Genomic DNA, 23898 nt, shown 5'->3' with positions numbered 1-23898 from the left:
TCACAGTCACCAGCTACACTAAATGGAATTTCCTCAATCGTTGGTTTTAAGATTACAAGAAAGTACTGCAGGGTAAACGGACCAGATAAATCAAATAAATTCCAACAGAGATTTGCGGAGGTGTGGGAGGTTTATTTAAATACAAAAAAGGTGCAAACGAGAAAAACACCTGGTTGGTTTATTTTGGGGAAAAAGCAAGTGGGAAATAAAGCCATGAATTGTTCTATTGTGTACAGCAAACATGAAAATGAGGTTACTGCACATCCCATGGTTGGTAGATTAGTTTGAGCATACAATTCAAATTATTTACTTTTATAGAAATTAAGTTAGAAACCCATTGTTAAAAAAGGTGAAAAAGCAAAAGCTTGAAATGAAAGCTCTAATCCTTACCACAACATGCAAATGCAACACCTTTGCAACAGTGCCTTAATAGGTTATCACCGAAGTAGTAAATCTGTCCTGTTGAAGTTATATCTGAAGTCAAAATTGATGGCCAGGGCATATAAAAAATGTATCCATAAAGTAAAATGTTCTCTTTAAAAAGCATTTTGGAACAAAATGGCTAACGTTTTGATAAGTTATTTTCAAACTAAGTGATTTTTCCATAGTTGATGTAGAGTTTAAAACTAAAATGTTTCTGAATATTTGATTCAAACTAAATGTATTTCAACCTTCAAGTTTCAAACTTTCAACCAAGATTCATGTTAATGTTCACACTGCACCAATATAGGATTGCTACCCCAAGAGGTATGCCGAGGGCTGCGTCCAGTTCGCAAGATGAAGTTTGGAGATCAAATTGACCTTCTAACAGCAGATCCTATTCCAGTCATTTCTACTCCACATGTCTTGGCAAATAACATTTCACATTATAACCTACTCATTTAATTTGATGTACATTCCACTATCAATTCTTTGCTTCAAGAAATGACAAACATTTGTGCCAATTTTTATTTGCGTTGGAATCTTCATTGCAACAAAACAAGGACATTTCTTGAATATCACCAGAGATCGTAATTTAAAAAAAACACATTCCCACAAAAGACAAAAATCCTTGGCAGATCTACAAATCGGACCGACGGTCAATCTTCAACAGCTCCACCTCGAAAATCAATGTGGCGCCGCCTAGAGAAATGAGAAACCTGAGTCAGTGACCTTCGGATATCGCAGACCATTGCACATCTCACCCACATAATGACTAAGCAGATATATAAAAAAAAAAAATCAGGTTAGGCAGACGAACAGGATGAAGAAAGCAGGCAGTCAAGATGAGGCAGTCAAGTGCATGCAGAATAATGCACGAGGACCGCTTTTGCAGCCTGCCTTGCTCTACAGAAAAAGCACAGACCCAGTCAGGCACAGTCCATTGTTGTCCCAGTACCACTCTTGCCATAAAGAAAACAAACATGTTATTAACATGTGACAAATGGTATGTACCTGAAGCATTGTAGATTTACATATTGTGAACTCTCATGCAGTCTAGTGCTCAGCTCTACAGACTCCAATTTGTTGACTTTCAAAGTCATTCCAGTTTCAGGCATACATAAAATGACTCACAATCAAGTCCCTTTAATCCCACAATGCACCAGCATGCAAACTCCACCTTTGACTGTGTATTTTGCCCATCAGAACATGAATCCTGAGTACGTTTGGCAACTGCAAACATGAATCCATTCTAATTGTCTGTACTACTTTCACGGTTCAAGGAAATGAGAATGAGAGAGTAGCTTGTAAACCTGCAACATCACAAGGGGCATCCGTTTGCTAAAAGTAAGTAATGCTTTCAGTTGGCAGATTGCGTTATAGATCAAATTAGATAGGACAATTAATTTAAGTTTTCAAAGCAGTCTGATAAACGTGCCTAATTCGTGGCCTGTACACTTGACACATCTTGCCGATAATAAAAAATAAGCCTATGTAGCCGTTCTACGAGCAAGCTCAAGGATTGTCCCCAGGAAAGTAATGTTATTGGCTCCGTTCTTACAAATAGGATATGCTTAAGGTATCTCCAGAAGCTTTTAGCGTTTACATAACAAAGCTTAAAATAGCTTATTGAGTAATGCCAGCGTTAGAAATAGCTCTGCAATCAAAGCAAAAACTGTTTTGTCTTTTAGTGCAATCAATGAAAAATATAAGGACCATTCTAGGTTCAAGTGTTTTTTCCACCTCACTTCGTGGATTAATAAAAAAAAGAAGTTGGCAATATGGATTGATGAATAAAAACAAATAAGGCCATTTTGGCAATAAGCCTGAATGAGGCTGTAGGACTGTGGTCTTCTCGTACTGTATATATGGCTGAGAGGGGGCCCTTCGGTGTTACCACTTGTAGAGGATCTGGAGGTTTTTGTCATTTTAAAGTTCGTAAACAGACACATTTTAGCACAAATTGTTTTAAACTGCCTTGAATCTGCCTCAATTTGATTTTCACTCGAGTCAGACTATTTTATATTTAGCTCAAAATTGCCTGTTTTAATTGCAATCCATTTTAAACAGAGTTAACTGGTTTTAGAAGCGCTTACCTGAGCATTTATACGATCTTAAACATAGCACGTTTTTTGGACCTATAACACCTTGACCATAGAGAGGATCGCTCCTTCTCTCGGTCATAGAGTGGACAGATTACAGGTCTAGCTGCATGAGCTCACCTATTTATGTTGGCTACATTGGCACGCCACTGACGCCAAAGGCAAGATCGTCTGCGCCCGTCGGGAACAGGGGCCAGTAACCATGGTCAAATTTCTCCACAGCACCTCAATCAGTTAAGGTGCAACTCTGACAAACTATGCCAGCTCAGGCCCACATTACCCAATCATTGAGCAGAACAGTCTCTATAGAAGTATATTGTGCTGTCAGTACTGTGCTTTTATGCTCGGGAGAAACCTACTCCACACCGATGACAAGCAGGGAAAGAAAGCACATTGGAAAATGGCGCTCAAAGTGCAAGTCTCTCCCAGGGCATAAAACAGAGATTGGGTGCTTCTGGAAGAATAAACACTCAACATACTGTTTATTGCAGAAACCTGATTGAATAAGAGCTCTGCTCCCGATATGATGGCCCTTCCCCCGGGCTATACCAATAGCAGGCAGGACAGGGTGGGAAAATCGGGTGGAGTGACCATCATTCACAAAGCTCAGGTCACTTGCTCTATTATGCCTCTGACCTTAACCAACGGCAGTGCCATGCAGTTTAGAATTACACTCGCCCCACTTCCTCTTTTTCTGGAACCCTCATTTACAGACCCCCTGGTCCATATACAACTTGTTTTAGACGCCCTTCCTGAGCTCCTTGCCAGTTTTATCATAGGAAAAGGAACTCTTACAGCACTTGGTGATTTTAATATTCACTGCGATGACCCTGATAATGCAGCTTCCAACACACTTTGGTCAGATCTCGAAGCCCTGGAACTCTTTCAGTTAGTGAACGCCGCTACCCATGAAAAGGGGCATATCCTAGACCCAATCTTTTCTAATGACTAAGCCCGGTCCCTGTCCCATGGTCTGACCAGAATTATATCCCTTCCTTTACACAAACACCCAGTAAGACTCGGCCGGTGGGTCACTTGAAGTCAGGCAGGAAGTGGCCTAGGGTCGCCCCAGAAAAATGGATTAATCTCCTAAAGTCTAACTAAGTTCCTAAGAGATAATCCCAACAAGGCCCACTCACACTGGTCGGACTGGATCACTGATTCAGTGGAAAAATGCTTTCAGAAACCTACAATGAAAACACAATGTAATCCCAGAAGAGCAGCTGGTTAGTAGCCACAGAGCCTTCCAAAAGAAGAAATGTAAGAGACTAGAAATAACTGAAGGAAGACTTTTGTACCTGATCTTAAGACGCTGTACAAAAACACGATCTGGCAATATCACGAGGATATAAAGGAAGAGCAGACAAAATACTATGAAGAATGGATCAGTATGGCCGCCAACTCCTGCAAAGAGCTTTTTAAAATTGTAAAGTCCCTTACCCCCATTGAACAGAGTACCCCATCCCCCAATCCTCCAAGGAAAGATGCAATGAGCTTGCCACCTTTTTTAAAAATAAAGTGTAATTTATCCATAACTCACTGCACCTGAACCCCTTAGGTGAGACTGAAGTCACACAGAAAATCTTTAGATAACTCAGGTCAGCATCACAGTCCAGACCCTTCCCTCCTTTCAACTGCTCCCGCTCTCGACCCCTTTCCGGCCCCAAGCATAGAACACTTGAGCCACATCCTAAAGAACATCAAATCGGGTTCACCTCTCGCCCTTGTACCCCCTCCACATTCTTATCCATGGCAGGGAGCCAGTTTTCTCCACAATGGCAGATCTTATTTCGTTATCCCCGAGCACCAGCATAGTGCCCAAAAAAATGGAAGCACGCCATTGTAAAGTCCTGCCTCAAGAAACCCCATCTTGATCCCACATTATTGGGGAATTACTGCTCCATCTCTTTGCTCTCCATTCTAGGCAAAGTCATTGAGAAACGCGTAAATAGCACAATCTCACAATTCCTGGAAGCGAATAGTATTCTGCACCAATCCCAGACGGGGTTCCGTCTTGAACACAGCATGGAACCCACTCTCCTCCTAGTTACTGAGAAACTTAATATTATATTGAACTAGGGGGAAACTGCAGCCATTCTTCTTCTTGATTTCAGTGTGGCATTTGATACAGTTAAGCACAGTAGACATGGGGAGATTGGGATTCGGGATAAGGCCATCCTATGTTTGTCCTCCTTCCAAAGTGAAAGATCTTTGCAATGCATGGAATCCGGACTCTTCTCACTCAGGCCTACCCTGTTTAATGTTTACATGAGTCCACTGGCAAAAATTTTAGAGGAGTTTGGACTGTCAATTGTGTTTTAAGCTGATGGCACACAATTGGCAGTCTCGGTGTCTGATGCTATTAACTTCAATCACCTACAGCTAGTCCCATGCATGGAAAAAAAGGCTAACTGGATGTCCAACTTCAGTCTAAAAGCTCACCAGTGAGAAAACTGAGGATATGTTCCCGGGTAACTACACAGACCCTTGCAACAGGATCATCTGGCGAGATAACTGGAGTGCGCCCCTGCCCTATGCCCGCCGTCAGGAACTTGGGGATGTGGCTTGACCAGAATCTTTCTATGGATACCCAAGCAAAACAAACTCTCAGCTACCTGCTTCGGTATTCTACACCTGATCCATAAGATCATAGACCTTCTCCCCAACCAGTTGAGAGAACGGTGATTCAGGCACTAGTGGTCTCAATATTGGACTACGATAACTCACTGTACCTAGGGGCCCCCAAATATGTATTTAACAGGCTTCAGGTGGTTCAAAATGTGGCGGCCAGGATGCTACTGAAGATACCCAAGCAGGAGTCAGTGAAAGCTTCACTGAGCAAACTCCACTGGCTTCCTATCCAATCCAGAATAAAGTTCAAGGAGCTCTGCCTAGCCCACAAAGCTATGTACAACAGGAATCCAGGCCTGTTACAAACCCTCGCTTCCTGGCTCTTTCCATGATTGACTCTCCACCCTCTCTGTAGCGCTGGCAAGCCTTTGGGCAGCTATGCGCTATACAAATCACACAAACATGGCTGCTCTAAGAACAAGTCTTGTAATGGACTGGGGCAACATAATGAAATTACATTTCATGCCAGCATTTGCAGGGTATATGAATAAATGGTTCAAAAGCAGCACAATTGAATCTTGAAAGATGCACTTCAAATAGGATTATCCCAATTGACACTTCACACATTTATGAATGGTATTTTAAAAATTGATCAATGTCTGTTTTTTAAGAAAGTAGCAATCACTGGCAAATCTACACTTCTAGGTGCACTAAATTCTTCTAAGTAAGATGACATCTTGGAATACTGCAGTCATATGGGTTGGAGCAAATTATTTCAGAGAAAAATGCTCTAGCAGTTGGTCATTTAGCTTCTGTAAGGATGGACACACACTCAAAGTTGGTAACAACCAAATCTTAGGATTTCTTGTGCTTCAAAGACAGAGCGAGGACTTGGATGTACACATCATTCCTATTGTTTTCTTAGCAGATCGGCCAGATATGCTAACTTGCTGAAGAATGCATTGGCAACAGGGACGAGAATCATGGCTAAAAGCTCATAGGAGAACTAGTTCATAGTCATGGGTGCTTGATGTACCCTTTAAAGTGTATGAGAGGGAAAGTATTTGCAATGATTAATCTATCCATCAAGCTTTCCTGAATGTGTGGGAACAAATAACTATGCTGGGGAGGGTGGGAAAATGCATTTAGCATTTCTTTATTTTTGTTTTTGCAGATAAATCTATGTAACATTCTCTGCGTCTTAAGAGTCCTAATGACCAACACTTTTGTTGACCCCCATGACACCCACCCCTGCACGACTCCCCCCCCCCCCCCCCCCCCCCCCCCCCAAACAAAGGCCCATGAAATGAATGCAACTAATGAAGCTCATATTGAGGGTACGGCCAAGCCCAGCACTAAAGCGAAACACCACCAGAGAAAACACACAATTACCTGGGATTTTTGGCGGAGCTCCCCGATCACCATACCCTGCAAGAAAAAAGGAAAGATATGTTTAGAGCATTCTTTTTTAGATCATAGTCTCATTGCAGAGCCAGAACAGCTCGGGTGATTAACACCCCTTTCCGAATTCACTTACTAATCTGCTGCATCATGCCATAACACCCTACCAGAAAGCACAGAACTTTAGTAGTATCAAGCACATTCCAGTAAGTCCAGCACTTAAAGGTGGTACTTCAGAATCAGAAGTAAATTAACACTTATGCAGCATGGGATATTGGGATCACATTTTTCTGCCCTCTGTAAAGTAACAAAAAACGTAACCGGAGCCCTTCACAATTTGGTGGAGGGGAGGGGGGTGTTTAGAAAGGGATGTTACACTAAACAGACTTTGCTCTTGTTTCAAGAAAGTAATGAATAGTCCAACTACTGGTTGGGTGGGGATAGTGTATGGGCGAGTGACCAAACCCATGATTAGGTGCTAATATGCAAGATCTACCCATCCTCTCAAACTTTTATTTAACACCAATAAAGAGAAACACACTGAAACCTCTCCTCAAGGAAAGCTCAAAACTCATCCAAGACAGTATGGACTACATTGGAGGCAGAGGCCAAAGAACTGGTGAACATTGTGGCATACAAAAAAAAAACCAAAAACACGCACGCTACAGTACATACCTACATTGTTTGTATTCTTCCCATGCCTAGATTTATCCAAGATTAGATATGCTAGGTTTTGAGGAATTTAAGATAAACCACAATATAAGTAAAGCAAGCAGACAACGCTACTTTACAAGGGTTCTGATCTACTACACCCCAACACTTGGGGTGCAGCATCTTCTATTCAAAGGACTGAACATACCGACTGAGTGTGTGCCCAGTGACCATTCACCCCGCATATAATCTTCATAATTCAGAGCGATTTGTTCAGATACCATGACTTTATTCTCTTGAAGGATTTCCTGTGAGAGATTTACAATCCGCTCAAAATGAGGACCACATACCTAGTTCAGAAGGGATTACCAACTTCCTCTTCTCGCCCTCACACATCCTGTAAAATTGGAAGAAAAACGTGTCATCAGTAGCAGCCCGAGAGCAGACACTTTACTCTCCTTCATTCCTAGAGCTGTAGTGGTCCTTGCTCACAGCTGAACATGTATAAATCATGTAAATGATCACTTAATAAATGGCCACCTGTCTAAATCCTCAGACAATGAAATATTAAACTACTGTAATAGGTAATTACACTCCCAAATCAAATTTGAAAACAAAACATCTTGGGAGAAATGCCGATTAATAGCTTTTGTCAAACATCTCAAGGGGAAAAGAATTTATAAGGATGGAAATGGACTTTCACTCTGGATTCTGGTAACTTATGTAGTTTTTATTCACCTCTGGGCCACAGGCAAACCGTTAACTACCACTTGCACTACCAGAAGCACACTTCAAAGGACTCTTTACAAACCCTCCAACCACACATTTCTAGTTCCACTAGCCAACAGATCATTTTAACCACAAAAAGCAACCCTCCCCCCCACACACACACACACACACACACACATTAGCTCTTGCGCCATTTGGAACTTCTGATCAAGAAGGAACAAACTATCTCCATCACTGACTGCTTTGCCTTTCCCCATGCACTTTGCAACAGTAATTCCTATTGCAAGAATTGCCACAATCTTCATCTGAGAAAAATACATTGCCAATCTGCTATCAAAACGTATTGCACCAACTTCATACACTCAACCAACCAAAAAAGTAGGAGTTGTTGACTTCTTGTAAAGAAAGAAATTCCTCAGGCATGTGTGCCTTTTCACAGAAGGACATCAGTCACTCCCCCATTCAGACTCAGGGTGGTGGTACCCCTCTCTCCATAGTACCTTCTTCGAAGGATGGGGACTATATCCTGTAGTCCACTTGACTCCAATCAAAGACACACCAACAGGCTACTATTTCAATCAGCTGCACTATGAGCACTCTTTCCAACATCTTTCTCACACTACATGCCTACCAAACAGTGATCACTCCCCGTTTCATGTCTGCCATTGTTAATTACTACAAAAAAAGTGCACTAAGGAAGATAACCAAAAAAACAGGGCAACATTCTGTTGCCCTGTTTTTGCTGGATGTGAAACTCTGTGCACATTGTCCTAGCTAACAAGTTGTAAAGTGCCTGTGACCCACTTTAGCATGGTTGAGTTGGCAAACTAGTGATTGGCATTTTTAACTTGGCTACAAGTCCCTAGTATATGGTACAAAGTGTACCCACAACCTGGAAGATGCATCTGCCCCGGGAGACCTCCCTCAACTGCCCGGGTGGAAAGCTGCAGAATGAAATTCCAGGCAGAATTATGTAAGGCTCAGAGGGGGCCTTTTGTAACAGGCCGGGGACCAGAAAACTGGGGACCACTGTGGTGATCTCATTTATTGGGAGAATGGTCTCCTGCATGGTGAGAATTGATCCCCGAGCCTGGGTCAACCCTAATTTTGGTGATTGCCCTACTCGAGCTGGCCAATGACATTATTCTGCTGGCAGGACTCTTAGGGCAAACCAACAAATTTGACCACCTAGTCACCCACTTATACTGTCCCCCGATGAGCATCAAGTTAGGTGCTTTCTGCAGGTCTTGAACTATTTATCAGGCCAGTGGCAAGTCAGGTGAGAAGCACAAGACTCCCCTCCAGAACATCCCTGTTGTGGCAACACCCTTTGAGAGGGTGGCAGGGAACAAAGGGTTAACCTTTAGACCCCAAAAACAGCTGTAGGGAATAGGTTTATACCACTGTTGGATGACCATGCCACCCAGTACCCGGGCCATGTCCCTGAGAACAGTAAATATGTCCACAGTGCCCAGGGCATTGATGGGAACATTTACCTGCATGGGGTTTCTCAAGGAGGGGGATGACTAACATCAGGACCAACTTCATACCAACATACATGAAGGACATGTGGGATGGCTGTGGGCTTAGCTATAACGAGGTAATCTATACGTTCTCCACACCACACCATACCCAGACAAATGGACTTGTAAAGAGATTCTGCAAGACCCTGAATGGCATGATTGTGGGCCTGTCTGAGCGCCCGAGACGCAAGTGGGACATCTTGTTACCATGTCTGTTGGCTTATATGGAAATACCCTAAAAAGTAGTGCTTCTCAATTCTTTTGAGCTACTGTTTGAGCATCATGCAAGAAGCAGGGGTGTGGAATTTATTAAAATATCTACTTGTCCATGGGGCAGGTTGCTTCATAAATCTACTTGTCCTGTAAAAAAATCCACTTGTCCCTTTGGTGCCATGTTGTGCAGCGACAAATTATGGCAGCAATTTCATTATAAAAGAGCTCTTATATAGCCTCTCTGATTATGCCAGGGCTCATACCATAGTAGTGTTTGAATACTAGTAATCCCTTTATGTTGCTACGTTTCCGCAGATCTTCATACTGGGACTGAAGGTAGTGGTAAACAATAGTTCCAGGGGTGGAATGTCCTTTTGAGTCTGTGCAAACCTACTAACTTGCATGTTTTAAGGGTTTTCAACAGCTCTTCTCTAATTTTTTCCAATACTGAGAAATGTTGGAAATTTACTCCTGACAATGGCAGACGTAAACCTTCTTTCAGAGTTGGGAAAAAAAGTGGTTGGAGGGAAAATAAACTGGCAAACACTCAGGTTTTCGCATGAGCACATGCATATTTATTCAAGCTAAAATGCAGTTCACAAATATTTTCGAGGAGTACTATTTCTTGCCCTACTGCTGTAAACTCTTGTGAATTCACGAAAGCCATATAGCTGCCCTTAATGTAAGGACATAAACCAAGGGTGCACTTTTGAGACTTTCTTTAATTATTGGGGACCTAATTTGGTCTGGTGTTAACCATGACCTTTAGTGTTTATTAAAATTCTCTCTGTATCGGCTGGCTTCACGTGAGTGACAGCATTCTGCTCTTTCATAAGGAGCATATCGGCGCACAAAGTAGTTTTGTTCAGTGCCAGTAACTAACGTCGAAGTGTGTGCTTTTTTTAGACCAAAAGCAATTTTTGCTTTTGCCAATGTTTGTTATAATGGTGAGGGTCCGGCAGTTCTCACATCAATAAGGTTTTACAAAAACCTTGCCACAACAAGTCACGCATTGCCAAAGCTAAAAAGCTGACCACCATTTCAGACCTACTGGCTTTGCCAATGCTTGTTTATTATTATGCTCCCAACATCTTATTGAAACAGGTTACACTGATTTTCTAATATGAATATTTTGGGGAAATACTAGCATGCATCGAAACATTTTACTAAAGGATGCTGCAAAGAAATGGTACCTGAAATTTTACAGTAGATTAGCAAAAACAATGTTTTCCTACTTTCATTTTTTAGGGACATTTTATATTGAAAGCAAAGAACCATTAATCTTGCTTCCAAGCTTCTGCAAATATTTGCATCTAATCAGAGAGCATTCTGGGAGCATTATGCATAGCCTCATATTGCTGAACTTTGAAACCATGTGTCCACATTTTTATACTGGAACCACTGTCAGTAGTGCAGTCAGAACTTACATTTACTGAGAGCGCTCAGCCTAATAATAAAGGCTCTCAATTATTGAACCATAAATACAAGGTTGAACAGCATTAACATATGCACACAAATATTAACTTAACTGCAGGCAGTGCCCTTCCTTGATCCTTAATGAGGTACTGCAAACTGGCAGCCAAAGGGTCTGTGCTTCAGGGGGTTGGGCCTGCTTGTCCCAAGGACAAAATGCACATTAAAACTTGTTGCCCTTGACCCCAAACAATATGTCCTGGGCGTCGGGCTATAGGAATTCCACATCCCAGAAGAAGACTTTTCAGTTTTCGGAAAAAGGGGGTGGAGAAAGTGCCCAGGAAACTTCCAAAAGATGCTGACTACGTTAACCCTCAGGGCCAAGATGGGAGGCAACATGAAAGAGGTCAATGAGAATTTAGACACTAGCCAGAAGGTGATACAACAGTGATACAACCAGAAGTTCACTCGGGTGAAATACCAACTTGGCCAGAAAGTATGGGTGATTCAGCCCATGGAAGCCAGAACCCCCAGGACACGTGAAACGGCCCTATGATGTCAAAGAGAAGAAACACGAGGTTACCAAACTTAAGGATCTCTAAACAGCCAGGAACCCCTTATGGATCCTGCATGTAAACTGACACTAGCCATACTAGGAGATGTCCGAAATCACCATGCTCACAGAGACAGATGGTGGCGAAAAGGAGAATGAACTTCTCCCACACCTCTTGCCATACAATGAGCAAGAAGGGTCAGGGTGTGGGAGTTGTATCCCTCTACCCCACTTTGAAAGGAGGACAACAGCAAGAATATTGCCAGTTGCCTGGGCAGTCATCCTCTAATTTCTCACTAACCCCATGGCTTACCAATTGGTGTGCCCATGATATTGATATAGGGGACCTAGGTAACAACTTTTACAGACTGACAAATTAAGAGTCAATATCAAGGATGAAGTGTCCCACAATTTTAGGCTGGGCTGATTGAGCCCTCCTGTAGTCACTGGTGTAGCCCTGTGTAATTGGTAACAAAGGTTGCTCCCCTGTGTAGCAATCCAGAACAGCGGTTCAGTGTGGAATACAGGAGGACTTAATTAGTCCGCAAGAATGATGCACATCCAATACCCAGAACTGATGAGCTCATTGACAGATTAGGGGCTACCGAGTTGCTCAGCACCTTTGACTTGACGGCAGGTCAGGGTATTGGCATATTGCTCGGAGGGTGCAAAGGGGAGATCAGCATTCACCACACAAAAGTCATTTACAATTGCATGCAATGCCATATAGGTTAAAGAATACCACTGTCACCTTCCATGACTAGTCAAATGGGTCCAGGCTGGTTTGGCAGAATTCAGTGCCCCCTACTTAGACAACATGGAAGTCCGCAAGCTCCACCTGGGAAGACCAAGAGGCTCACCTGAAGGAAGTGTTTTAATCCCTTTAGCAGGCAGGCCCAGCTATAAAGACTAATACATTATAGATATGGCAGGGTGCTGTAGAACACTTAGGCTAAGAAGCTTGCAGAGAACATGCACAGTCTCTCCAATCCAATATTCAAACTATCTTGGCCTGGGAGCCTTCCTGACAGAAACAGGCCCAATGAGAGCATTTCTGTGCCTTACTGTTTATTAAAGGATATTTGTGAAGAGGTAAAAAACCACTGTTGCTCCTTGGCTGGGAAGAAGATACCCAAAAGCAGCCTACGAATGTTATCTGGACAGAGGAGCAATAATAGGGCGAACACCTATTGCGCCATTTCCTACAGAGGCAGTGTATACATGGCTTAAGACCTATTATTAAGAAAGCACTTTTAGCACACTGCAATTAACAGTCCACAACATTTTCCAATCTAGTCTCTTTTTATATTCTTCAAGCCTCTATCCAACACATGTTTTGTCGTGCTGGAGTTATGCCTTCGGCTTCATCAGGGCTAAAGGTAAACCAAACACACCTTATTACGAGTTATATTGTTAATCCCAATAATTACATTCTCCAAAATATTTGTGATGATAACCTTTATCAAATTTCTCACGTGCCAATTTACATAATCATCCTGGGATGAAACCCCATAAACAGACTTGTGAAAAATGTATGGCAATAAAATGCCTGCCTTAAGACAATTAAAGAGGATAAGAATCTGATAATAAGAGGCAGAAAAAGGTGGGAATTTCGTGGCTATTAACCAAGTGGATTAGGACATTACATTAATGGAAAATTAAGTGACCACTTCTGCTATCCGAACCTGGATTATAGTCCAAATATGGGATTAAACGTATTAATGCTAGCCTAAAACAATGGCATAATAATGGATTACTTAATGATGACAAATATTACTATTTATTTGTTGATCAACACATGTTTTTATACACTTCAGGAACACACAAAGATATCCCTTTTCCACCAGGTTGACCTATTTCATTTATCGGAGGACCAGCTGAAAGCACCTCAGAATTTGTGTATTTCATTTTATGACCATATGTGGGTAACTTATCATTTTACATTTGGGTTACTAAACATGTTCTGAATCTGAATGAGTGATGTTATATGGCATTCAAACATAATAACGGTAACTTTGGATGTTGTATCTTTGTATAAGAATATTTCACCTGGCAATCTAATTCAGGCTCTTAGCCATCTTTTGTGGACAATACCGAAAGACTTGTTAGATCATACTAACATGTTGATTTCTTTGACAAAAAAGATACATGAGAACATTTTTATTATTTGATGAGGATTGGTATCAACAAATATGTGGTCATGCAATGGGTTCCAGATTTGCCCCTTCCTATGCCAACCTATTTAGTGGTTCGTTTAAGGTGAGGCAGATCTGGGGCCCGGGCAGTTCCAACTGGATTGAACATATTCACTAATGTGGAAGATTCATTGATTGCCTTAGGATTTGGCCAGGTAATGAATCTGTACATTTTTTTAAATATTTTAACAAAAACGAGTACAATATGGCCATTACATTTCAAAATAGTTGTTAACACATAGTTCCACATACAGAAATAATATATCTAGGACAACAAAATTCAAAGTAGAATATTTTGCAAAATAACATGTACTGCTTTATCACATGCTACTAGTTCACACACACAATGTCAAACAAATGCAATACCACATGGTGAGATGGTCAGAGCAAGGCACAACTTCGGTGAGGAATGCAAGTTTTTGAAAACCATTCAGGATATGGAACAGAACGGGTATGTCAACTAGGCAACTAATTTTTAAACTAATGAAGCTAAGAGGTTGCATCGCATTTCAACTTTGGGTACCAATAAGAAACAAAAAAAATACCATTCTAATAAAGTAAGATTGATCACCAATTATAATGCAAATGGTAGGAAACTTTTGGAAAATCTTACAAAAGCATTGGCATTTGCGTACGGTTGAAAGATTTTGTCCCTACACAACCTAGTTTTACTTCTAGAAAAGGGAAACACTTAAAAGTATTCTAAGTCCCAGTTATCCCAGACCTATTGGAAAAAGCTCATTACTGACTTCTTGCTCCAAAGGATTTTATAAATGTGGCCAATGTAGTATGTATAAATGGGACATGGATAGAAGATCGAAAGTAAGGCTTCAGCTATGGAGGTGGTCGGAAATGTTTGATCCATATGAATATACCTTGTGGTACAAGATTTGTGGTGTATGTACTTGTGTGTAAGTATGAGAAGATCTACGTAGGGAACACCTCTAGACCACTATAGGAAAGAAATGATTAACATTTCCGGGCTTTGTAACAAGTTGATGCCAGATATCCTTTGGCTGTACATGTGATGGAGTGTAACGCTCAAGACCAACATCTTAGCTTCTTGTTTCACAGTGCAGATCATGTAATGAAAAACGGGTGGGGTAGACACAGGGTTAAATATAGACCATAAAATACTATTTTTCTTAGGGGACTGAGACTTTATTATGGGATTGGGTAGATTACATAATTACTTATTTACTATTCTGGTTATAACAAAACAAGAAATTTTGATTGGGATCATTATTAAAAACTTTTTTTGACAGATCGGGCCACAAACCTTATGGTCTTTAATTCGGGTGTAAGACAGATAATGATGACAATATAACGCCTAATTCAGGATACTAAATGGCGTACTTAAGAGTTGATAGTAGTGATCTTGATTTGGTATAAGGAGGTTTGTGAGTAACCATAAAAGTAGAATGTAGCTTTAGGCACCTACTAATATGCAGACAAAAGTGTAAAGGTAATATACCTGGAATTTTAGGATGGGTTACAGTTCTCCTTTTCCCTGTACATTTTTTTTATGTTCGTGGATTAATATAGGGCACTTTGACATGTACAGGATATCTAATTGAACAGGTGGTACGTAATATGCCCCTCGTCTTTTCGCCTCAAGTAAAAGTACACATTTTTAGAACAACATGAATGATCTATAGGTGACTCATAAGTAAAGATGATTTAATGAGGTATGTCAAGGTGGTCGCTGTAGTTGTATTATGCTTGGCCTGACTGTTTTGTGAGCAATAATATAGCGCCCATTTAGGACGTCATCATTTTATATACAGTCTTGCTATAAGGAGGTTTCAAACTAAAAAAAAGTGTCTAGTTTTAGATGACCACTAATATGCAGATAGTAGAGATATGTTTTAAAGTAATATACCTGAAGTTTTTTGTTTGAGGGTGTAGGAAGGTGGATACCCGACTATGGTTGCCCCCAACTTTTTCCCTGGTGTTTTGCTGGTTTTCCGACTTAGTTGGCCTGGGACCCTGCCAATCAGGACCCCAGGCCTACTGCTCTCTCTAAAAATGGATTCCATGTACCCTAGGTACATATCCAATTGGTACTGGGCCACCTTATCAGACCCTGTAACTCAGGGCATAGGTGTACCCAGGGCCTACCAGGGGCTGAAGCATGTATTATGCCACCCCTGGATGGCCATCTAAATCTGACACAACTGGCTGCACGACAGCTGGGGCAAGGTGGTGTAATCACCCTTTGCTTTAGATATAGTATACCTATATCTAACCCTAAAATGGACACACAGATTCCTATCAGTCACCCCTATGGCAGGCCTTGACAATCCTGAAGGCAGAGTGCTTGGAATCGTGTGAGATGGTGCTCTGGCATGAGCTGAGCCCGTTTGCAGCTTGCGGAACCAAGTCCTAATAGCTGTTCCATGATAACGCGTACCATATACTCTTAAGTGCATTATAATCCTCGCGGTTAAATGCTATCTCTGGTATCGCTTTATCAAAACATGTCGAGTAAGGTGTCATACGAATTGGAATACTAACCCCTCGCCAATTCTGGCGACGGGGTTAGCATTCCACCCTTCTAGAGGGACACGACATGTATGTAACTGTGAACCCCGGTTAAAGTTAACTCAAGCCTCAGCATCACAAAATGGATGCTGCCACCACAGACACGAGTCTGACCCCCTGCAGCTGGGAGTCCTTCCAGCGAGGGGAGCTTGGACAAAGGGTTTCCTGTCAGGGGCGGTGCTAGCACCATCCCAGACAGGGTTTTGTGTATCCTGGGTAGGCAGGGCTTTACAGGAAGGTGACTGCAAGTGGCACACCGGTGCTCACTACGCATCTGCCGGCTAGAACCAGTTCCAGGGGCACACCAGCCCCTGGCCTGGGGAAAGTCCGGCATGGGAGAGGGGTGTAACCACCCCCCTTCCTGGTCCCACCCCTAGGGCAGGACCTAGTCGCGTACTGGCTGTCCTGACTTCGGTGTACCGTGGGAGGGGTAGGTGCTGAGATGCCTGCCATCAGCGACCTTTGAGGATCTCCTCACTCGCTGCTGGCCCCACTAGGACAGCTCGTGAGGCCTTCAGGAGGAATCACTACGGTTCCCAGGAGGTCCCCCGCAAGGAACCATTTCTGTACGATACTATACAGGTCGTATACCGGAGTTCTCTCAGTTGAGAGGATTCCAGTAATCATATGAGCACTAAGGTCCTGACGAATTGCCCTTATGGCAAGAAACATGTCGACCGCATTCACATCAAGGGTTGAATAAGGATTGGTCCCATTGCCCATCACTCCTTAATACCCCTTTATTTTTAATAAAGCAGCGAGCCTGACTATTAAAATAATCCCCATTGGACTCGACTGACTTTTTTTAGACACACACACCCCCACGCTCACTATTGCACCTTTTTAGGCCCCTCACACACACACACCCGTTGGCTCGGAATAAAAGATCTCCGCCAAAAGTGCAGCTCCCCCTGCTGCCCGACGGGCATTGCACCGCCAGCCTGCCGTAGGAGCAGGATACCGATGATGACGCTGGACGGCCATCGGCTGGGACAACAGTTGTTGTCCTGCCGGTAACCTGTGTGAGGTATCCTTATATTCTGAAAAGGGTCTACACCATGCACTTATCCCTTTATAACTAGTGAGAGAGAAGACAAACTGAGCTAAACCATTGGCTCCCACTGGGGAACTCTGTACAATATTCTTTGTTTACCACCCACACCAGCCCCTGGCCTGGGGAAAGTCCGGCATGGGAGAGGGGTGTAACCACCCCCCTTCCTGGTCCCACCCCTAGGGCAGGACCTAGTCGCGTACCCACCCCTTTCTTTAGGATAAAGGCAGGAGCGGGGACCCTTCCAAATTAGATAATCTTTGAATCAAGAAACTACTTTCCAAGAAAGGAACTCTAGACTCTTCTCAAGATTTCTCCCTTGTGACTAAGGAGTAGTCACCCTGCATCCGCAGGCACCATCTAAGAACTCTGCGGTTTGCTGCACGTCCTTCCTCCGGAATCCGACCGACCAGCACGACGAAACCCGGCTTCCCTGGCACCTCTGACCTCTACCTAACTCTACAGCTAAGCTGAGAACCGTAGGTGCGACGAGACCTCGAGGGACCGGCCATCATCAGAACTGCACGACTTCTATCCAGCACGACCGCCGAGGGATCCTCTGGTGAGTGCTTTGGGGTCCGAGAAGCCCCGACCCTGAGCAGCTCCGGCACCGAAGTCCAGCCCCCCAGCATCCACGAGATCTGCGTGGGGCCCTTCTGCTTTGTTTGGCTGCTCACCGCGTTGTCTGGCTACTAGCCCGCTGGCTTGTGGCCTTTCCGACGACGACCGACGACATCACCACTGCTGGTCTGGTTGCTCCAGACTGGCCCTTGCTCCCTTCCAAAAGAGGAGCACCCCGGACCCTCCTGGTCCACTCCAGACGCCATTTTAGGTCCACCGCGTGGGCTTGAATTTGCCAAGACTTGGTGCCCAATCCTGGGTCCAGCGACGTCGACAGCATCAACCATCGTGGGACAGCTCGCACCTCCATCCTGGTCGCCGACAACGCCTTCTGGTCCGTGAGACTGCAGAGCCCAGCGTCGCCCACTCACCTGGTCGAGGTGACTACCATCTGGTGCCATCCGATCACTGGCTAGTGGTTAAGAACTTGGTCCCCTCTGCTTTCAGGTGTCATCCATCTTCGATCCAGGCTCGGATCACTTAGAACAATCTTCACTGGTCGCCTGCCAACAACCCTTTCTTCAGGCTCCTGGTTTGTCGGCGAGGATCCCCAACGTCTTTTCAGACCTATGCAGCCGCAGCCCCTGGGCTAGGTAACTTCGGCATTTCGGTGCCCCAGCATAGCCTCACTATCCAAGGGTCCAGATCCACTGTCGTTTTCAACCTACCTTATCGGGTTCGCCCGAGAACACTAACTTTGCTTTTACTAGCTCCCATAGACTTTGTCCCGCATTCCGCGTGAGAGTGCACACTCTGCACCCGAGTCCCCTAGGCCTCCTACTAGTAATCTGAAGGTTCAGTAACGTAGTCCTAGCGATTCCAAAGCCTATTAGTCCAGTACTTACCTGCTAGTAATTTTGCATTCCACTTTCATAGTATATGGTTTTTCGTGCCCCTCGGGCATTTGTGTAAATTGTGCAACTTAAAGTATTTTCGTAAGAGTTTTGTTGTGTGCTTAGTACCCTGTCCTCATAAAGAGTACAGAGCTGTTGTGATCTAAATAAATACACTGTTTATTTTCATAACACTTGTGTGGTGTCCTTTCACTTGGTGTTCAAGGGGTATATGTGATGGTATAACAGCTGGCTTAACACGCCCTCTAGAGTTTAGCCCGAAGACTGCTCTTGTCCATGCTACTAGGATAGCTGGTCTATCGGTTGACTTACAACCAATCACCATAAGGGCCGTTTGGACTGATACATAGTGATCACTAGAATAGTGAACACTGAATATCAGGCCAACTTCTCACAGAGGGGTTACATGTCTTGTTTCATTTGTATTGTTTTTGATGTTAATAGATTAATAGAGGATGCTTTTTATTCAAACAGAATATCTCAAATAATGGGTGATCTTTAGCATGCACCTCTTCTCCTCAAGTAAAAGTCTACATGTTAGATTGACAGGAGAGGTCTACTGATGACTAATAAGTAAAGGTTTATTTCATGAGGCATGTTTAGCTAGACACAGTAGTTTCATTTTGCTTGACCTGTCCGTTTTTCTTGTATATTTTTAAATGGTGATGGAGAGGCAATTTGCAATGGGACGTAAATGGTGTATTAATGAAACTGTTTATGTATTTTGTGGTTACTTAATTAATACTCAATTGTTTTGATATATTAAGCTGATGTATTTTATTAAGATAATTTTTTCACGAATTATGACTTATGTAAACTGCCATATATGAGGAATTTGGTAACTTATCACTAATATTTTGGAAAATGTAGTTATTGGGTTTAATGAGATAGCTCACAATTAGTTGTGTTCCGTTTGCCTTTAGCCCTGGTTAAGTTGAAGGCAAAACGCCAGTCACCTAGTGATGTATAATATGGCTCCATACCTACCATTGTAGCCTGACGGGAGCATTTTAAAAACTGAAATACGACCTGTCAAAAGAGTTTGACAGGTCAGATTGCAGTTTTTAAAAGACCGTATCATCAATTGGTGGAGGGAGAGAGAGTAGAGATCCTTTCAATCTCCTTTCAATAATTATAAATCAATGTGGTAAGGATCACTGGTCCTGCATAACCAAGGTCTGCAGGTGGATCGGTAGGTGTCTCCCAAATAAAAGACCCTCATACACGTGTTTTTTCAGAGTCGTGTAGCGGTATATGATGTGTCCCCGCTTCTTGTAACACGTGTCCGTGCGTAATCCTTGGGTCAGTTTTTGTTTGCACCCTCCGCCAGGAGGTTGTACCATTGGTTAAAACAGTAGTGATGGTGAATAAGTGAAATAGTGCTATAAAGGGGTTCTAAAATACCCGGACAGCCAGAGGTTCAACTTTAATATTTCTGGATTCGGGTAAAAGGTTAAGGCATGTCGCTATGGAATTATTTAGGAATTCTAGCGTACTAATCTTGTGAGGTTAAAAGTGGTCGACATGTTTTAGCCTTATCTGCCTATTGGTCAGTCGGCTTTCCTCAGGACAATAAAGTCATTAAGTGAAAAAAAGGGGAAAAGGTAAATTTATAACCCGATTCGTTTTGTGGTAGTAGGTCACATTGTACCTCTACATTATGTAAGACTTGTCTCCTCAGGAACCATGGCAGTTAGGGTCACCAAGGGCAGAGACAGCACAAGCTGCTAGACGGGTGTTTGAAGGCTAGAGTGAATGAAGCCTCCCCCTAACTGCCATGGTTCCCGAGGAGACAAGTCGAAGGAACTTAAAATGTAAAAGACGCAACCTATAGTTGGAAGAGCGGGCCTCAGTTTGCCCAAAGCAGTGTGCCCATCGTTCCACCGTTATGGAGGGGGTAGTGTCCACCTTCCACTGGAGGTATACAGCTGTGTAATTAATTTATGATGTGAAGCGTTAGTCAGTATGTGGTCCAAGGCGTCTACAGTGGACAGGGGTTCCGGGAATGTATTGTGTAGGTCTTTGCAGGTGGCTCTTAGCAGTTGATATAGGAGGACATCCCTGACTGACTGCTGGGTAGCATCCAGTATCTAGGAAGGGGGGGGGGGGGGGGGGGGGGGGAAGTGTCCCTCTGGGTATAAGTCTGCAAATGTACACAGGTTCCTCTGATGTGCCTTGGCTTTTATATTGGAGTCTAGCAGGGCCGGTATCAGTGGGTTGTTAGTTATCTGGATGGAGAGGCATATAGGTGTGGGAATCGAGATCATCATCTCAGGCAGCCCACGCCCATCTCACAGTCAGCCGTGGTCTGTCGTCCTTGTGTCGATATGGATAATATAGTGCAGTTGACAGCGTGGTGGGGTGTGTCAGTTCTGCCTCCACAGCCACATGCGTTTCAAATTAATAGGGTATATCCAGAAATGGAAAAATACAGCCTGCGCATATAATGTCATGTCTGGAGGGTTTAGTCTTCCCTGGCAGAGGTAGGGTGAGAATTTCCCACACTATCCGGGGCTGCTTTCGGCCCATGTAGGGGTTATTAGTAATGATCTTAGTCATCGTAAGAATTGGGAGGGTATAGGCAGTGGCAAATTAACAAATGGATATAGGACTTTGGGCAGAACCTCCATTGTGGCTATTGCTAACCATCCCGAAAGGGAGAGGTAGGCGGTTCCATACTGGAAGTCTGTATTCCAGCCAGGCAATTGCTCTGCCGTCCTTAATTCCCTTTTGTGACGGCTGAGCCATATTCCTAGTTATTTAACTGGTTCCGTCACCCATGTTAGTGAGTACTCCGATTCGAACTGTGGGGTGTAGTAAGTGAGGGGTAAAATAATGGATTTAGTCCAATTAATCTTGATTCCACTCTGTAAAGTGTAGGACCTCCCGTCTAACTGTGTCTAGGTTACTATGGGGTTCTCGGACAAAGTGCTACGTTATCTGCATAAATCGAGACCAGTACTATGTGGGATAAAAAATTAAGCCCTCTGTGTGCATGGTGCTGTTTTAGCCGGGCGCCAGTGGTTCCATCGCCATGGCAAACAAGACAGGGTATAGAGGACATACCTGCCGGGTGTCCCGTGTGATTGAATACTGGGCTGATGTCGGTTTGTTGAGATGTAGCTGGGCGGTCTGGCTGGATATAACAGACGAATAAAGTGGGGACTGAAACCGAACCACCGAAAGAGACCGAAGAGAAAGGAACACTCCAGCGAAACAAACACTTTGGTGGCGTCCAAGAGGACAGCGCCCGCCACCAATGTAGGTTCCACAGTCTGCATAATCGCGAACAGTGTCCTGAGATCATGCGCGGATCGGTCTGGAACAAAATTAGTCCAGGTCGAATTCGGTTGGAGATAAATTTAGCCAGGGTTTTGTTGTCTATATTAATCATTAATCCTGGGTGAAGGCACCACTTGCTTGAGTATTTGATCCCCTCTCTCCTCCCACAATTCCCCCAGTTTGAGTTATCAAGTGTGGGACTCATTCCGGAGGGCGAAGACGACCCTCACAAACACCCCAGCCTCTTCTCAGCTGGGCGGCTGAAACGGTAGGCTATGTGCCGCAGGTGGCTCGATCGGCGGCAGGGCAAGTATGTGGGGGGCAATAGACACTGCAGTGAAGTCCCCCTCTAGAGGTCCCCGTTAACTGTAGCCCTGCTTTGTGCATGGGTTGTCGTTTGCTGTTCCGCAGGCTTTTGATGTTAAACTAAGTCATTTTCATCCAGGTTCCCCTGCTCCCGATTCTGCAGGGAGTGTCTAGGTGAGTTTACAGGCAGTCCTTTGGCGAATTTAAGTGCTGCTTTAGCGTTAGTGAAATGGTGGACCCTGCTATCATGCATGACTCAATGTGGCATGACATGGGAGCGCATATTTTATCTCAGCTTTTTGGAGAAGTCTCTGGGTTGGCAGGAATTCCCTGTGGGCAGTCTGGACTATGGTGGTAAAGTCCAGATAAAAAGATCTAATTCCCTTGATATTGCAGATTTCGCGTGGTCTACAGAGTCACAGCACTGTATCCCAATCTTTGAAATTTAGGACTCACGCTATGATAGGGCAGGATGGTGTGCCTAGTGCCTAGATCTGGGGCGTTCAATTAGGAGTACAGGGGGACAAGGCCTCTCCAAATAAGTCTTGGATCATGTTCATTACATCGTTTTTCATTTTGTCTATGGCTGCGGACTCCAGGGCCACGATAATTCCTAAGTTATTGCGCCTAGAGAGCCCTTTCAAATCCTCATTTTTAGCTCTTATTAGAGTACTTTCTCCGTCTTAAGGAGCGGCTGGCTTCCTTTTCTCTGGTCATCTTCAACATCAGATACTCTAGTCTCAAGTTGGTCCAGCATCATCATGCTTTTCCACCCTCTCCTTCATTTTGTCTAAGCAACTGGCCGTGAGATCTAGTTTGCTGTCAGTGTTACAGAAACTGGACTTGACTTCCACCAAGATCTTTCTAATGTCTACATCCTGAGCATCTTCGTCTGGGGGGCAGCTTGACAGGTTGTATGTTGTAGTGGGCAGTCGTTTTTGGGGGCTTTTAAAGGAGAGCCGGGCCTGCCTGGTATCAGTTTTCCTATGATGCAAAGTCACCAGCTGTGGCTTTCGCGGGCTGGTTACACCCGAGCTTACTTTTCTTGAAAGAGAGCCAGTTTGCCAGCTTGGTTACCGAGTTGAAAGCCAGGAAGGCCCCAGCAACCGCGCGCAGTACAAGTTCATAAACCTGGGCCGCAGAATGTAGCCCTTGGGCGCCAATTTGTCCTCCGCTTCGGTCACCTATCAATTTACCAAGAAGTGGGGGAGACCCCTTCACTGTGGTTCCGGGTCTCCCCCACCATGGATGCCATGGGTGTCTGATACAGCCAAATAGGCCAGCGGAGCTAGTGTGTTAAAAGAGGGGATCTCCAGAGACGCACCTATCCCACCCCAGGTGTGGCTTCCAAGCCCAAGCCAGATCCGTGGCCACTCATTACAGTTGGGCCTTTAGATGGATCCCTTCGCTGCGCAGAGGTTTTATCCGCTTTCGGCTGCCAGTCAGTTCACCAAGGAGCAGGTCCCTCG

The 23898-nt window shown here is 43.9% G+C and overlaps 1 protein-coding gene across 3 annotated transcripts in view; it reads right to left on the bottom strand.

Annotated features, from left to right (window-relative positions):
• Positions 1-934: 934 nt before the first annotated feature.
• Positions 935-23898, bottom strand: part of FKBP2 (FKBP prolyl isomerase 2) — a 36846-nt gene continuing 13882 nt past the window's right edge. For all 3 annotated transcript variants that reach the window (XM_086938351.1, XM_086938352.1, XM_086938353.1), the window contains exons 4-6: positions 7496-7542; positions 6486-6521; positions 935-1122 (exon numbers count right to left, since the gene is read on the bottom strand). In XM_086938351.1, coding sequence (XP_086794477.1) covers positions 1061-1122; positions 6486-6521; positions 7496-7542 — 145 coding nt within the window. In that variant the 3' untranslated portion in view covers positions 935-1060. The remainder of the gene's footprint in view (positions 1123-6485; positions 6522-7495; positions 7543-23898) is intronic.

Source organism: Lissotriton vulgaris, chromosome 9 (genome assembly GCF_964263255.1).
Source record: "Lissotriton vulgaris chromosome 9, aLisVul1.2, whole genome shotgun sequence".
In the NCBI taxonomy this organism is placed as follows: Eukaryota; Metazoa; Chordata; class Amphibia; order Caudata; family Salamandridae; genus Lissotriton; species Lissotriton vulgaris.
The sequence above is the reverse complement of the archived record's forward strand: the minus strand, read 5'-3'. Positions and strand labels throughout refer to the sequence as shown.